The sequence below is a fragment of the Microtus pennsylvanicus genome, chromosome X (assembly GCF_037038515.1).
Source record: "Microtus pennsylvanicus isolate mMicPen1 chromosome X, mMicPen1.hap1, whole genome shotgun sequence".
NCBI classification, from domain to species: Eukaryota; Metazoa; Chordata; class Mammalia; order Rodentia; family Cricetidae; genus Microtus; species Microtus pennsylvanicus.
Window position 1 is genome coordinate 34585036 of NC_134601.1, and position 18337 is coordinate 34603372.

Consider the following 18337-nt stretch of genomic DNA (forward strand, 5'->3'; position numbering starts at 1 on the left):
TCTCTCTTATGGTCCTCTTTGTTGTCTAGGTTCTCTGGGATTGTAGGCTTTTTTTTTTTGCTTTATGTCTAAAAGTCACTTATGAGTGAGTATATATTATATTTTTCTTTCTGGGTTTGGGTTACCTCACTCAAAATGATGTTTTCTAGATTTATCCATTTGCCCCAAAATTTGAAGATGTCATTATTTTTTTCTGCTCTGTAGTACTCCATTGTATAAATGTACCACATTCTCCTTATCCACTGTTTAGTTAAGGGGCATTTAGGTTGTATCCAGGTTCTGGCTATGACAAACAATGATGCTATGACCATAGTTGAGCACATGTCCTTGTGGTATGATTGAGCATCCTTTGGATATATTCCCCAAAGTGGTATTGCTGGGTCTTGAGGAAGGTTGTTTTCTAATTTTCTGAGAAATTGCCATACTGATACCCAAAGAGGCTGTTCAAGTTTGCACTTCCACCAGCAATGCAGAAGTGTTCCCTTTACCCCACATCCTCTCCAGCATAAGTTGTCATCAGTGTTTTTTATCTTGGCCATTCTTACAGGTGTATGATGTAATCTCAGAGTTGTTTTGATTTGCATTGCTCTGATGGCTGAGGATATTGAGCCTTTCCTTAAGTGTCTTTCAGCCATTTTAGATTCCTCTGTTGAGAGTTCTCTGTTTAGTTTAGCACTGTACTCCATTTTTTATTGATTATTTGTTCTTTTGATGACCAATTTCTTCAGTTCTTTGTATATTTTGGAGATCAGCCCTCTGCCCTATGTGGGGTTGGTGAAGATCTTTTCCCATTCTGTACTCTGCCATTTTGTCTTGTTGACTGTGTCCTTTGCTTTACAGAAGGTTTTCAGTTTCAGGAGGTCCCATTTATTAATTACTTCCCTCAGTGTCTGTGCTACTGCGGTTCTATTTAGGAAGTGGTCTCCTGTGCCAATGCATTCAAATGTACTTCCCATTTTCTCTTCTATGAGGTTCAGTGTGGTTGGTTTTATGTTGAGGTCTTTGATCCATTTGTACTTGAGTTTTGTACATGGCAATAGATATGGATCTATTTTCATTCTTCTCCATGTTGATAGAGATGGATCACCATTTAAGAGCACTGGATGCTCTGCCATAGGAACTGGGCTTAGTGTCCAGCACCTATATGGCATCTCACAACCATTTTTAACTCAAGTTCCAGAGTATTTAATGCCCTCTTCTGGCCTTTGTGGTCACCAGGGACACAAGTGGTGCACAGACATCCATAGAGGCAAAACACACACACATAACAAAATAAAAATCAACTAAAATAATGTCTTCTAATTGTGTCTTAAAGAAGAGCCATTGCATGTTAGGATGACATGGTACTGTACTGTATACTTATGCTCCCCAAATTTAAGTTGTTCTAAAAATCATTAGTCTTGTTCTTCATCACTCTTGAATCCTTCAGTTAGTTATTCAAGGGTAAAAACTTGCAAATATTTTTTGTTGTTTATCAACACTTATGTCTTCTTTTCAGTCTTCACCCTATTATTATTCTATTTTCAATTAAATTGGTAAGTTTTCATTTTTTAGGTATGTGAATATACTGTTGGTTGTAATTGTGGGTCTTTTATTTATCCTTGCAATGCATTTATTAAGCTATGTTTCAAAAAGGGCTATAGTATGTCTATTTCACTCACTTTCCCCCTAGCCTAGGAGACTACAGTGAAGCATCTCTGGACACAATCTCTGTTACTGTCTGGCATATGAAAATCTAATTCATGTAAATACATTAGTTTATATTCAACAGCTTTATCAAACTATTATCTGCAGAAATTCTTTTGGGTTTTCTATCCCTTCAGTCATTTAATCTGAGTGACTTTTGTACTTCTTTCCTAAACTTTCCTTTCCTTGGAAAATTACTAGTGCTATGTTAAATCTAGCTTCATTATGTTTTATGTAGCGTTTTTACATCTATACTCTTTGGTAAAATAAATCTGTAACTTATCCTTCACACTCACTCCTATGTAAGTTTAGTAATAAAATTAGGCTAATTTTAGCTGTTCTTTTCTGTTCTGTTCTCTGATATTGTTCAGTTAGATTGGAATGCTGTACTCAAGCTCAATAACATTATGGTTAAATATTATGTTGCATTTGATCCTCTGACCTTTTACATTTGTTTAAAATACTTTAAAGAACAGTGTATGGTCAATTTTAGGAAGTTTCTAGGGTTTTTCTCATATCAATTTGTGTTCATCATTTGAGGGATACATTGTATTATAGATGGTCATTAGAATAAGTTTATTAGTGATGTTCAAATATTTGTATGCCCTCCCAGATTATTTTCTTTACATGTTACATCAATCAATTATGAGAGATTTCTTTAAGATCTTCAACTACATAGATTTGTGTACTTTTAGAAATCTGTTGGTTTTTACTTTATGTATTTTGAAGATGTTATTAATTTAGAAAGTCTTCCTTGTGAACCAAATCTTTTATCATTTTGAAGTGACCTTGTTTTATCTTTTGTAATGTGTTCTGCCTTAAAATCCATTTTTGTCTAAAATTAATATAGTGATACCAGCTTTCTTTGGTTATTATTGTGCATAGCTTTTTCATCTTTTATTTCAACTTTTCTATGTAATCTTAGGCTTTTGATGTCTCTGATAAATGTCATATCATACATTCTGAAATTTGCTTCCTTTTTTGAAGTTCTAAGGATATTTGTTTCCAACATTTTTCTCAAGGTACTTACCTAAGATTTTAGTAGCATTTTCAAAACATAGTAAGACTATGTGATGAAAACAATGATATCTTCATATAGATGCGGTATTTGTCAGTGATTTTTCCTATGTTTACCTTACACTTCTTACTCTTGATGCCTTGTGTTTCTGTGTATGTGCATGTCCAATGATTATTTTTTTAAGTATTTATTAAGAAAGAGGGAGAGAGAGAGAAAAAGAGAAGAGATAAAAGGAGAGAGAAAACTCGTGCGCACGTCAAGGAAGCAGAAAAGGAAGGGCCAATGATTATTTTAAAAGTAACTTACAGACAGCATGACACCATACCTAACAACCTCATCACAAATTATGTCTTCCATTAATCACTAATAAATTATCACCGAAAAGAAAAGGAATCATCTTAAAGGGTAGTATCATTTATAGCTGTTTATTATGTTCTGCTTTTGTTTATTCTTTTAAAATTTCAAATTTCAAGATGATGTTTGATGAAAATTTTCCATGGACCTCCTCTGTCCATCTTGGGAGTAGAGGAGCTGTCCTCCCAGTGAACTTTACTTTCAAGGATGTTTTCTAATAAATGACTTGAGAAATAGTGATAGTTAGCTCCATTTGCAAGAAAAAGTCAGATGTTTACCTTATACTATAATAAAAACAAGATATTAAGAAAAACATTTACTGTGCCTTATGAGATACATAGGTTCTTTAAATACATGATTTCTCTTCTGCAGGAGCCAGAGTGTGACCTGTGTGAAGGTTCATTTGTCTGCTTAGCATCACCTTGTGGAAAGGGGAACTTAGTCAAGCCCAGGCTATGGCTTTGAGTAGTACATTCTTATGTCTGATTCTTAGAACTGTCCCATAATACTGGAGCAAAGCTCATTTGTTAGTTTTCAAGTAGACAATTTTCTTAACTTCCTCTTAATTTTTGACTGTATATTTTCCTATATTTTATTTCTTTACATGAATTTTGGCGGGATATTTGATACACAATTTACACAGTTCATTTTGTCCATTTAAAGCATATGTTCAGTAGTTTTGGAGAATATGTACAGAATTTTATAGCCATTCACCAAATAAAATTTAGAACATTTCTTAGCAATATGATAAGAGACCACATTCATTAACTTTCTCTACCCACTGACAACAGTCACAGGCAAATGCCTGTCTCTTTGTTGCTATAGCTCTGTCTATTCTCAGTGTTTAACGTAAGTAAACTCATGCCAATGTGAAATTTTGTATTTGTTTTCTTTTACTTAATACCATGTTTCCAAAGTTCATGAGTGTTATAGCATGAGACAATACCTCCCTCCTCTTCCTTGTCAAATGATATTTTATTGACTGTGTATACTACATATTATTTAATAAGTTCACCTTGATGGATGTTTGGTTGTTTTTTATCCTTTCAAATATTATTTGTAATGATGTTATGCATAGTCACACATAAGATGTTTTTACAGACATTATTCTACTTCTCTTGGATATATGCCCAAGAATGGAATAGTTTGAAATTCCAGGTGGTTGTGAGCCTCTGACATGGGTGCTGGCAACTAAACTCTGAACCTCTTCAAAAGCAGAAAGTTCATTTAACTGTTTAGCCACCTCTCTTGCCCTTTAGATGAATTTCTAAGTGGAACTGACTAAGCAAAAATCAAGAATATGTATTCCAATGTTTTCTTTTAATTTTTTATAATTTTACCTTTCAATATGTTTCCCATTTGAAGAAAAAAAATCTTAACATTTATATGGAGTCATAAAAGACCCAGGATAGCCAAATACAATCCTGGACAAAAAGAACAATGCTGGAGAGAATACCATTCCAGATCTCAAGATATATCACAGAACCTTTGCAATTAAAACAATAGTGTCCTGACAAAAAGAGATGTGTAGACCAATGGAACAAAATTAAACTGATAGATTTTAAACACTTTATATTTGTCAGAGATGCCAAAAATATAAGCTGAAGAAAATCATCTTCCACCAACAGCGATGGGAAAAGTATATGTCCGTGAATTTTAGGGAGAGTAGGCAGGAGTATATGGGATAGTTTGGAGCGAGAAAAGAGAAGGGAAACATGTTGTAATTAAGTTTTAATCTAGAAGATTACAAATAAAATTGTACTCTTAATAAATAAAACCTGAATGTCACGTGCAGAATGAAATTAGATCTGTATTTATCTTCATATTCAAAAACTAATGCCAAATGGATCACTAACCTCAACTTGAAATTTGGAACACTGAAACTGTTTGCAGAAAATGCAGAAACTATCCTATGTGATATGGGTATAAGAAAGGACCTCCTGGGTAAGACTCCATTTACCCAAGAATTAAAGCCCAAAAAATGATAACTGGAACTTCTGCACAGCTAAAGAAACAATCAACCAGGTGAAGCGGAAGCTCACAGAGTGGGAGAGACTCTTTTTCCAGCTGCACATCTGACAAAAGCTGAATATTCAGAATATACAAAGACCTCAAAAAATAAACAGCCAAACAAACAAATATGACCCTTTCAAAAATGGGCCCGACCTGAAAAGAGAGGTCCCAAAGGACAAACCACATAGCAGTGAAACATCTCAAAAAATTCCCATTGTACCTAGCCAATGGGGAAAAGAGGTCAAAAGAAAGCTGAAATTTTGCCTTACCCCAGTCAGAGTGGTAATGATCAGCAAAACAACTGACAACAAATGCTGAATCGAATTGGAGGGGAGAACACTTACTCACTGCTGGTGGGGTTGCAAATTGGTCCAGTCACTCTGGAAATCAGTGTGGAGAATCATGAAAAATGTAAAAATAAATCTAGCTTATGACTCAGAAATACCACTCCTTGGCATGTGGTCAAGTGAACCAATATCTTATTCCACAGATACTTGCTCAGTCGTGTTCATTTTTGCTGTATTCAAAATAGCTAAAAAAATAATGAAAACGTGGTACATATCTACTATGGAAAACTATTCAGTTATAAATAAAAATGAAATCATAAATCATTTTCCGATAAATGGATAGAACTAGAAAAGATCATATTGAATGAGATAACAAACGTATAAAGACAAATGACACATGTTCTATCTTAGCTGAGGTTCCTAATTCCAAATCTTAACGTGAAAAGATAATCTGATTTCTCTTTATCCCGTGTCTAAAAGTAGTGGCTTGAGTGATAAATGCCCCCCACAGACTAATATTTGAACATTGGCTCCCATTTGGTTGCTCTGCTTGGGAGGGTGTTGGAGGTATATAAGAAATAGAAAATGCACTCTATGTTTAGACTTGGGTCTTACCCTCAAGATATCTCATTATCTATACACACATGTTTCAATCTGCAAAGGACAAAAATGCCCATAACATTTCAGGTACTATTCTAATCTATGTTTTTATTGTTATATTTTAAGATCTAAAAGTATTATCTTCTATACTTAATACCATATACTTAATGATTAATTATTTTTGAACAATAAATCTTGGAGCAGTTCCATACTGTTTTAATTATTATAGTTACATATAATTTTATTATGTATTTTAACATGGGGTAATAGAAACCTTCCTTGATTTTTATTTTGATATTTTTCACAGAATAAAAACTAAAAACATTACTCTAGATTAGTAATTTTCATGCATTAACAATCATCTTGCTCTTGTAGAGACAAACTCTCCCCCTCAGTATTGAGAAGACGAAACTAGGATTGATGGCCCTGCTGCCTTTCTACCACTTGGGAGGCTGATGTGAGAGCAGTGCCAGTTCATGCTTGTCTGGGCTAGAAACCGTCTCCTCAAGAAGCTAACTAACCACACTTTCCTATCATACTTTTCGTGTGGACTTACAAAGTCTTTGAAACTGAGATACGCAATGGTTCTTTTATCTCACTATTTGCCTCACCCAAATTTGTCTTTAATCATAGTGCTTGCTGTAATGATTTTTTCCTAGTTTAGAAAGATTTTTCTGCCTACCTTCCACGTGATATTAATAATTCTCAGCCTCAAGGCAACTAGCTTTATTAACTCTCATAACCATGGATACCAGTCACTTTCTTTTACTTGGTGAATCTACGGAGTGAAATGGTACTATCCATGACTGGCTTTTTATAAAGGAGAAACAAGCCCTAGAGTGTGGAGTCAACTTATCAATGGTCTCAGAACGATTCACTTGCTACAGAAACATCGGGGAATATTTCTTGAGTGTTATTACTTTTTCATTACTGCTGTAGCATCATTCCACTTAGTTTTAATTACATTTTCATTTGTTTATGGCAAGATTCTTAAAAACTAGATTGCAAATTTCTTAAAGGCAGCAAGCATCCAGGTCTCCATATTTTGTGCCAGTCATAGATATACCATTGTGATTTGTATTTATTAGGCACCTTGTCGATATGAATAGCTACTGCTTAAAAATGGAAAACTCTTCCACCTAATGAGATGTCTGATTAGGGCCATTCCCTTGTGGCGGTCCATTAATAACTGCATGGAAAGTGCCACCTAGTGGTTGGTGTGTGTATTACAATGAGTTGGCTTTTATGGTGGTCTTTTTTTTCAAATCCCATGAGTAAGAGTCGTTTTTATAGCCTATTTGGTATATATAGATTATAATTAAAATTTTAAACTAAATTCAAACAAATTTTCTATATTCCTACGTGTTTTAGGGAGAATTATCTTTAAAATATACTTCATGTTAGTTGAAAAAGATATTTAATATGATGAAATCATTAATCTTGAGAAACATTGCATATACAAGAATATAAAATTTTATTTCTTCATAAATTATATTTTAAGAGTTATGTACTATTGTTAGATATTTGGAAGGGAAAGTATATGTGTAACGGAATTAATTTTGTTTTGTTTTTAGTAAAAGAATTCTATTAGGCTGGTTTTGAATTATTTTTAGTATTGGAATCTGTATTTTTGGGACGATCTTTTGATTCAAATGTCTGAAAATGCAAAAAGATGTAATTTTATTTATAACAAAATCTCATGTGCATGCTACTTTAATTGTAGATCCACTTCCTGATGTCAAACATTAGTCTCACGTTAGTAGCCATTGTGCATGAGCATTACTCTTTGTTCCTCTGTGATGATGCAATTAACTGTTGACAGTATGCACAGTCTAACCCAGGTGTTATGACTGTTGACAGTATGCACAGTCTAACCCAGGTGTTATGACTGTTGACAGTATGCACAGTCTAACCCAGGTGTTATGACTGTTGACAGTATGCACAGTCTAACCCAGGTGTTATGACTGTTGACTATTCTTTTCTCAAGAATTTGTGAATGTGTGGTTTCTAAATTTCATAAATTCATAGTTTAGAATCAATAGTTCATCTTTGCATAAGCCAGAATTAGGTATCTTGTGTTAGCTTCTGTTCCTAAACTTACTGTTTTGTATGGGTTTATTTATATTTATATCTTTGTGTCTAACAAGTTTTCTTCAATAGTAACACTTCTCATTTGAAGGATGATTAAGCCTATATGAAACTCTTAGAGTTAAAATGTAGTTAACATGTAATCCTGAAAACAGTGTATTCTAAGTACCTGTGTATAGTAGTAATGATTGTATAACTAATATGCCTTATATTATTATGATAAATACCGTGGCCAAAAGCAACTTGCAGAGGAGTGGGTTTATGTTGATTTCATGACCCAATCACTGTCAATCATTGAGGGAAGTCCAAACAGGAACTCAAGGCAGGAACCTGGAGGCAGGAACTGAATTAGAAGCCACAGAGGAGCGCTGCTTACTAGCTTGTTCTTGTGGCTTGCTCAGCCTGCTTTCCTATACAACTCATGAGCACCTGCTGGGGGTGGCACTTTTCACAGTGGGCTGGGCCCTCCCAATTCAATCATTATGAAAAAATAATTCTCCATAGGGTTTCCTTCAGTGGTTATTTTCTCAGTTTCGAGTTCCCCCTTTCCAAATGATTCTTGCCTGCGTCAAGTTGACCAAAAGCTATCTGGCACACAACAGATTTAAGTTGACGTATCAGAGTACACTTTTACTGGAACACACTCTTGCAGTGTGAGATATGCTTCTATCATTACACCATTTTAGCTTTCTTTTAGAATCAAGAAAACAGGTTTCAACAGGATGCTGTCTTCTATTTTGAGCAGTAGTCAGTTGATAAGAGTTTCGGGAGGTTCTTCAGGAATGACTAGAAAAAGGAAAACTTGGAAGACAAGACAGGAGGCTGGCTTACTTGTTAAACCATGGGCTATGAAGATGGAACAGTGATTAACAATGTTTTATATTTTTCTTTTACAAATGTTTTCAGTAGTTGGTTTGACAAAATGTGTTCTGCTTTCTTATACATCAACACTGTGTTGTCTGTATATATTATTCCAATTATTATTAGTTTTTCTAAGCATTTCAGCTTGACAGTAATATAACAGATAGTTCTGGATGTTAGATGTCACTTACTCTTTTCCCATTCTCTATATGTTTTTATATTAGAGAAATATATTTCTCTGGCTTCAGGACATCACTCCCTAGTGTAGCTAAATTTAATTGTTAGTAATGATTCAGAGAATCTAGACTTTGTGGTAAACTCGGAAAGGTTAAAAAATTGAGCTATTATTGATGAAAAAGCAGGAGCAAGGGAAAAAAAAGGAGGTAAAATACAGCATTACATGTTTTATGATCCTTGTGTGATTACTTAAGAATGCCAGGAAACAAGCTGACTTCAAGTGGTAGCTAGTCTTGGCTAGTTTCCAAGGTCATTTGCTGATACAGATTGCGAAGTAATTTGTTACAAATGATCTTAGGATAAAAAGTAAGGTGCTCCTACAGCCTGGACAAGGACAAACCATATCAACCAGAATGTTATATGAATTTTCTTTTCATTTTAGCATATTTATTTTTATTTTTTTATTTTAGCTTATTTAAAAAAGATATTCAGCTGGGCATTGCGATGCTCACATTTAGTCCTGTCACTCAGCAGGCAGAGGTAGTGGAATCTCCGTGAGTTCAAGACGAGCCTGGTCTACACATTAAGTTCCAGGGCGGCCAGGGCTATGTAGAGAGACCATGTCTCAAAAAGAAGAAAATAAAGAGATAGTTCTCGACAAGTAAAGGAAATGGCTATTAAACCCAGCAACTTGATTTTTATTCCTGAAACTTACATAGTAACAACTTCATGTTAATTTTTTACCACCACACTCATGCTACAGCATGCACGCACCCCCCATCCACCCCCACATACAAATGAATGTAAAATGTAAAAGATATTTATTAGCTTAAAATTATAGAACTTTCATTTGATCATTGTTAAAAAGGAAGTTGAAAGGGAAGTGCATATAACAAAAGCTTGAATATATATAAGATGCCATTGCCATTTGTATATATCCTTTCAGATTTTTTTCTTGTATTGAGTCTACAAGTCTGAATTGCTGAATTCGCTTAAGTTCTAAGTCATATTTGCTTTCAAGTTTGTATTCAATGATTTCTCCTTCTCCTCCTGTAGGCCTGCCACGGATGTTCCCTTGGATCAAAATGTGACTGCAGTGGTATAAAGGGGGAAAAGGTATGTTCTAAGTAAAACAATCAAATCCTGTTTATGAATGGATTTAGGCTTTTGTCAGCACACAAATAAATACAATGAATTCTACTGCATTACAGGGGAACTTATAAAGATGAGACTGTATGTAGGATCAGCAAACGTCCTCCATAAGACACCGTATAATAAATATTTTAGGCTTCGTACATAGAAGTTCTGTTAAATTTTAGTTTTTTTCTTTGTTTGTTTTTGTTTTGTTTTTGCTGGGAATTGTATCCAGGGCTTTGCACAAGATAAGCAAACAGTCTCCAACTGTGACACATCCCTGGTTCCTAAAAGTAAAAACCCCAGACAATAACAAAACCCGCAATAGCTATTGCACATTGACCCAAAAATCTTAGGGGGCAGCAGGGGAAAGGACAAGTAAATGAGAAGAAAACAGGGAGTAGGAATTGGGGAGAATCAACAAAATGAAATATAGATGAAAATCCTTTCTAGAAACCTTTTACTTTACCAGTGAATTGGGTTTGTTTTGTTTTAAAATAGAGTCTCTTTATGTAGTCCAAGCTGGCTCGGAGCTCACTAAGTGGGTCAGGATAACCTTGAATTCACAAATAACAATGCTCTGCCTCCCAAGTCCTGAGACTGAAGGTGTGAGGCATCATACCCAGCCTTACAGGGATTTTTAAAAATTTAATAATATTAGTAAGAAGAAATCCTAGCTCTTAGTCCAGTCCGAATATGCCTCAGATGACATTTAACTTGAGGTTTTTTTTCTTCCAGCCTTGTACGTCAGTAACGGATATCAAAATTAGAAATTTAAAATAGGATAATGAATTGCAGAATTGTACTAGCAGACAGAGAGAGATCTTCCATTATTACTCTTCCTTCTTCGTAACTCAATAAACTTCTTTAAATGAGTAAAATGACTGGATATCGCTAATTATATCTGAGGAAAAGTTAGAGACCGCATCTTTAGTGAACACCCCAGTTAGTTATAGAAGTATTCATTAGCATAATAAGAGGTGTTAAAGGTCCTCGTGGCTATAAGTTCATTTATTTATTTTATTGAATCTTATTTTCAAGTCCCATTCTGCCCTGTAACACACTGCCTCCTAACAGAACAGCTATTAAGAGTTGCTGAATGCTGTTCTACATAACACTTATGTGGGGAACATGTTTAAGGGAGTAGCTTTGCAACAAGAATTTTTTCTATAGTGTCAAAATATTAAAAGGGGTTCATTTGGGATCATAAGGGAAGGAAGAAAGTGAAAGGGATCATCTTTTGAAAGAAAAGAAGCATATAGTGAATTTCCATGTATGTCGTTATTACTGCTTAGTTCTCTCAGTCTGCAAGATGAAGGATGGCTAAATGCTTACAAAGCCTCATAGTCACGGTTAATCAGTCAATTAACCTTTTTAAACTGGTGAGCTGGGTTGCGCTCTGTGGTAGAGTGCTTGGCTTGTGTTTGTGAAGCTGGAGGTTTGATATCACCGCACGAAAAATGAATTAGACTGTCACAAAATGGTTTCCTTTTGTATAATTTGCCAAAATCTGAATTTTTACCTTTTTCTGGATTTGAATTAAAAATATTTGCTAAAAATTTTGTGTAACCCATTAAGGAAGTTCATTTATTGAATAGATTGTTTCCTGAATATTTGTTCTATTGGACACTAAGAATCCAAAGTTGAAGAAGCCATGATGGTTTCCATGCAGGGCTAAAGGAGAAGGTGGTGCCCAGCATAGTATCTGACGGAAGCAGATGAGCAGATGTGGTAGGAAGACAATGGGGTGTTCTATATATCAAGTTTACATTAGGAAACATTAGAAAACTTCTCTTTGTCATGAATTCACACAGAAAATGGGAATAACAATTTTACTTTGTCTTGTCATGGAGAGTGGCAAGTGAAGTAAAACTTGGAAGGCGTTTAAAGAATCTGGCAAAGGCAAAACACTCAAGACAAGCAAACTATTTTTACAGTCATTGAGCTTGAAGTGCCAGTGGAAATCCTTAAGATTTGCTAATAAGAACTTACCTTTACTATTTTCGGCTTCCCAGGGAAAGAGAGAAGTCAATGGCACAATCTAGAGTAATACTAATATTTAAAAGATAACAAAGGGTGAAAAATACTACTTGACAAAGAATTTTTAAAACTCCAAACATGGGCATTCAGGATAAGTCAGGATTATTTTTACTTTTTGATTTTTTAAAAAATGTTTTACAGTTTGACTTTCAGAAATAGGCATACCATTTCATGTTCAGTCTATGAATGCGTGAAAATTATAGTCAAATCTATAATGGTTTAAAAGGAGCAAATGAATACCTAGGAAGCAAAGGTAGGCACACAACTACCTTTAACGTTTCTTATTATTCATTTTATAAATTAGGTGGAAAACCCTACATTTAGCTCATTCTTGCACAGGAAATATATATATATATATATACATATATATGTATATATATACTTTAGCAAATATTCTACCTTTGAAAGTCTCAGAATTGCTCTTCTAATTCTTTTTGCTACTGTATATTATCTGCTTTTCTTGAGTCCTGTGATAATGTGAGAGAATTTCAGGATATAACATTAAAAAGGTATAATATCTTAATTGATACAAACATAATTAAGTCATCCTCCCTTAAAAATTTTGCATGTGCATACATATACATATATGTATATAACAAAAATCATTAGAGAAAAAGAGCCTATCAATTTGAGAGTGGAGGGTATGAGAGGGTTGAAAGGTGGGCACCAGATAGAAGTTGGAGGGAAAAAAGGGAAGGGTATAAATGATGTAATTCAATTTCAATTAAAAATGCATATCATTTTTGAAAATTAATTTTTAAACTTGTGTTTGTGTATGTGCACACGTGCATGTCACAGTGTCTGAGTGGAGGTCAGATGACAACTTTCAGGAGCTGTCTTTCTTTCCACTCTATGGCTCCTGGGGATTGAACTCAGTCAGATCATTAGTCCTGGTGGCAGGTGCCTTTACTTGCCTAGCCACCCTGCTAGCCAGCATCCTCTATTTTCAGTCTTTGCTTTATTCTTCTTTATACCTCTAACCCAGATAGCACTTTTGCTTTGAAAATATCCATTGCTGTGCACATGGCATACTCGGTGCTTTTGACAGAGCTGTTTTCTAAATACCATCTGAGATCCAAACATGCAGCTGTTTTGTACTTAGGGAAACAGACTGAATCTAGATTTTTTCCTTCTTATTTTTCTATCTGAGTGGAATGTTTGATCAGAGTTTTAGTCCTAGTTCTGCTAGTAACAGACCATTCAATAATCTGAGATAATATAGCTCTTAAAATGGTGAAAATCTTATTTTTTCCCTCTTCTTTATAATTGACTTGAGGTTAAAACTCTTGCTATTATATCCTCACTCTATGTCTGATACTGTTTAATTCTTCAAGTAGTAAAGAGATTACATTTACTATATATTGTATACATTTTGGATGATTTATGTTTTTCTGCTCACGTCTTCTGGATTTGTCCATATTAGTATATACTGTGGACATATAGTATCAGTATATTATGTTACATTCATATGACAGTCATTTGAACTTTCTGAAATTCAACTATGCTTGTATTTAAAAGTTCACAAATGACTTTCCTTTACATTCTTTTATATGTTCAATTATAGGGAGAACGAGGATTTCCAGGTTTGGAAGGCCATCCAGGTCTGCCAGGATTTCCAGGTCCAGAAGGACCTCCAGGACCTCGGGGACAAAAGGTATTTGTTTCCATAGCAACCAACCACCATAAATGTCAAACAAACTGCCAGTCCAACTAAAAGCTCACTGAATTGTAATAAGAAATTACTGCTTAAACCAAACAGCAGAATTAAAGAGACAATTGTTTTCTGTACACTTTATATATCATAGAATTTGTTTTGTAAATGTTTTTAATTGAAATAGATTGCATTTCTTTTTCTCTTGTTTTTCCTCCTTCAAGCTCCTCCCATAGCCCCTCATTCCAAAGTTGATGGCCACTTTTCTTTATTACTGTTACATATGCATAAATATGTATGTCTGTGTATGTGCACACAAACATACATGCAACTTACTGAATCTGTTTCTGTTATTTCTATGCATATGGTTTCAGGACTGACCACTCTCACCAAACAGCTAACAGGGGGGTTCATCCCTGGGAGAGGCCAGTAGTTCTTTGTAAAGGACTGGGACCCCATAAAATTGTCCCATACTGATATTATGGCAGTCTTGACTGTTTCACAGCAAACTTCTTGGTATTCTGGCTCCTAGACTCTTTCCATCCCCTCTTCTGTGATGTTCCATGAGCCATAGATGCAGGAATGGTGATGTAGGGCTGGGCTCCCCACAATACACTAATTTCCTCCCTTGATCCCTCTGACCAGTTGAAGTTTTCTATGATGTGCCTCATTTGCTGTGGTGAGATGCTCTTTGGGGGAATAGTGGTAGCCACACTTATTCAGGAAGGGTGGCTCTTCACCTTAGTGAGGGCTTTTGTTTGTTTGTTTTTGTAATTTGGACATTACTACCAAATTCAGATTGTTTTTTGAAGACGTTATTTGTTGTATACGGCCTTTAGAATTGTTACATTAAACTTCTCCGGGGGAGCGGCAAATAAACTTCTTCTCACCCCAGGTGGACACCAATAACAGACCAAAGTAGGATTTAGCCAAATTCCAAGTTGCTGACAATGACTTTATTGGGTTTGCTAACTGAGCATGAGTAAGGGATTGCTTATAAAAGTGTGGGTAACTCTAAAAGAGATGTGTCGTAGATAATGATCTCCTGGAGGCTGCTGTTGACTACCACTTTGAATCAGCCTCCTAACTTTCTGTGTACTCTGCCATCTCCCTAGATCAGTTGCAGCTGCTGGGTGGGGGAGGGTCAATAGCTGGACTCTATCTATCAGAGTGTTAAAGCTCCGTTATCACTATCATAGACCATGTAGGTTAGTTAGGCTTCTCTAGAGGAACAGAAATCTCTCTCTCTCTCTCTCTCTCTCTCTCTCTCTCTCTCTCTCTCTCTCTCTCTCACACACACACACACACACACACACACATACACACACACACCCTCGTGAGTAAGGGTAGCATCTTTATGTGTATGTTAAGATGGGGTAGTAGAAAGATAACAGTGAGTCTTGAGACTGAGAGAAGTATCTTTTAGTTTATAGTGGCTCTTTTGATTTAGTGCTCGTTTCTATCTGTATTAGATAGAGTGATGTATGGAAGGCCAGCTATATCCAGTTGCCCAAAAAGCAAAATTTGACTTAATGACATTTTCCTTCTAGCTTTATTATTGCATATAATGAAGCTGTAGCATATCATTAGAGGAGTAAGAAAATCAAATGGATATCACCAGGTAGTTTTACAAAATGGAGGAAACTTAAGTGCATGGAAACTTTTTATACATATTTAGTTATACCAGAAGTTAGATGTTGAGAGAATGATGGCGCCATTGTGAGGAGGTAGTTTTGTGGCATTCAGCAGTAAGTGGGACCTGTGCTGGAATTCACTGGATAGAACGTGAACACTAAGGAAATACCAAGCCTCGAAATGACTGTATAGAATTTTGTAGATGGGCCATTCAACTGAGTTTCCTAGGATTTACTCTTTTTGCATCAATAAGCATGAATCTGTAAGATAAATTATGAGAAGTGAGTTCCTGGATCACTGGACACGGATACACACACACACACACACACACACACACACACACACACACACAAATCTTGCCTGCATATGTATGCAACTGTGATTTTTTTTTTACAGATCTCACCAGATCACCATTTGTCAGCTATATATAATTTACCTTTGATTCAGGATCAAAAAAGAAGCTACATTTCCATCCAGCTTTATCACCATTACTGTGAAACGTTCCCATTTGTCAGTATGGTAGGAGGGTGATCTGTCAGTGTACTTTCAGCTTGCCTTTCTCTTTTTATGAGGAAGAATATGCTTCTCACAGATAGAGGTGTCATTTGTTTTTTCTATGACCTATATACTCATAACATTTGCTCTTTTTTTCTGGTGGAGTTTTGGTAATTTCTTATTTTGCCGAGCTATTTGTTAGTAAGATTATTTCTGTGCACGTACTGTGAGTTGCATTATTTTCCCCTTTGTCCTTGGTTTTGCTGGGTATGTGCATGAAAGCATATACATTTGTAAGTCTCTGTTTCTCAAAGATCCTTTTCGTAAGTCATATATATGGATTTTTAGCTGAACAAATCTTGAACACTTTAAGGTTATATATACCTTACTTCTCAAAGATTTTCTTTCAGTATGTCAATTTATTTTTTACCCTTAAGATCCATCCTGATACCCTTTTCTCCACTCATTTCCAATGCCATCATCGTTATGCAGGAGTCATGCCTGATTTGTCGTTTTATTTATCATGATTTCAATTGCGTGAAGCCAGCCACTGTCTGAAAATAATAAGCTGAAAAGTTATTAAAATTAATGATTTATTGGTTTTAAAGAACTTATTAAAATATACTGCTATACTTGTTTCATATTATTCTTAGTTATTGTTAAGTTCTTACAATGTCTATACATTTTGCTATATCTGTGTTTTGGTTTGTTGCTGTGTTCTGTGACTCTCTCGTACACTGAGTTTAATTTCAAATTTTATTTGTTTCTCTCAGTGTGCCCATGTCTGTCCCTGTGTGTGTGTTTGTGGGTGGGTGGGTAGAGGGGGCTCACAGTTCAAAACATTTTAGTGAAGGCCCTTTGCAGACAGCATGGGTGTTGACCTCACTAAGATGGAAGCTTTTAAGAGGGTGGCTCTGGTCACCATCTTGAATGCTGACCTCAGCAAGATTGTAGCCACCATGAGACATATTTTCAAGGTCCATTTTGTTCTCTGTCTCCTTGCTTCTAGATGGCCACAATTTAATATCAATATCTCCAGATTGAGGCAATACACTCTACATGCAAAGAAAAACACCATAATCATTTAGCTTCCAGTCTTGGGTAAGGGGGAAATAAAGAAAAGGAAAGGAAAGAAATGAAAGGAGAAGAAAAGGGTACTGGAGAGACGACTTGGTGGTTAAGAGCACTGTTCTTCAGGGGAATTGGTTTCAATTCCGAACACCTACATGGCAGCTCACAACTGTTTATATATTCAAGATCAAAAACCGTCTCAAAGACATACATTTAGGAAAAACAACGAGAAAATAAACATAAATAAAAGCCAGGTGATTGTGATGCACACCTTTAATCAAAGCATTTGGGGGCAGATGCAGGCTGATCTCTGGGAGTTTGAGGCCAGCCTGGTAGCGGGCAGGGAAGGTGTCATATTTCAGAACATATCAGTAACTGCACTTAGCATACAGTCAACTCTCTTTTTCACTTTATTTCATTTTTATTTGAGACAGTGCTTTCAGTTGTATAGGAGTTAGTTTAATTTAAAATTCTTAAAGATTTTTTTAATAATTTACTTAACTTTATTTGACGTGCAGTGGTGTGAATGTGTCAGATTACCCTGTGTACATGGAAAAAATAAACAGCATACATAAGTTTGGGTACTTCCCAGTTTCAGGTACCTATGTGGGATCTTATAAATTATCCTCTTTGGATAAAGAGTGGCTTCTGTATACCAAATTCATATGAACTTCCTTTCTGATAATTTTCCAGTATTCAGTTTATTCAAATCTAAGACTCAAACTATTTTAATAATTGAAACTTATGCTCCACTTTCATATCTGACTGGTGGAGGGTCCACTCACTTCTTTCTTTTTACAGTTCTTTATCTCAAAGATATTGCTGAGTTTTTTTCCATATAAACTTTACAGCTGCCATCTAAATCTATTTTCATTGTATAAAATTTCTAAAAAATATTTGTGGTTTACTTTTAAAATGTTGAATTCCTTTATTTAACAACATGGAATTTCTTTTTTTACTTATTTGTCTGTGAACTTCACAAGTGTTTTAAACTTTTCCTCTTATAAATCTTGTGCATTTTCTTGTTAAATTCACTACAAAATACTTTGTTTTACCATGTATAGGTGGGATATTTTCTCCTATTAAGTCTCCTAAAGTGGTCCTATAACAAGGCTGTTGAGTTTTTAATGTTAGCTTTTTATATAATTGTAAACTCATCATATTGTTATAGTAGTTTAAATACCTTGGTTTTCAGGCATACAGTCATATCATTTGCAAATCGTGGCT

The 18337-nt window shown here is 35.2% G+C and overlaps 1 protein-coding gene across 1 annotated transcript in view; it reads left to right on the top strand.

Annotated features, from left to right (window-relative positions):
* Positions 1-18337, top strand: part of Col4a5 (collagen type IV alpha 5 chain) — a 187005-nt gene that overhangs the window by 50399 nt on the left and 118269 nt on the right. The window contains exons 2-3 of the mRNA XM_075957560.1: positions 10141-10200; positions 13823-13912. Of these exons, the coding sequence (XP_075813675.1) occupies positions 10141-10200; positions 13823-13912 (150 nt within the window). The remainder of the gene's footprint in view (positions 1-10140; positions 10201-13822; positions 13913-18337) is intronic.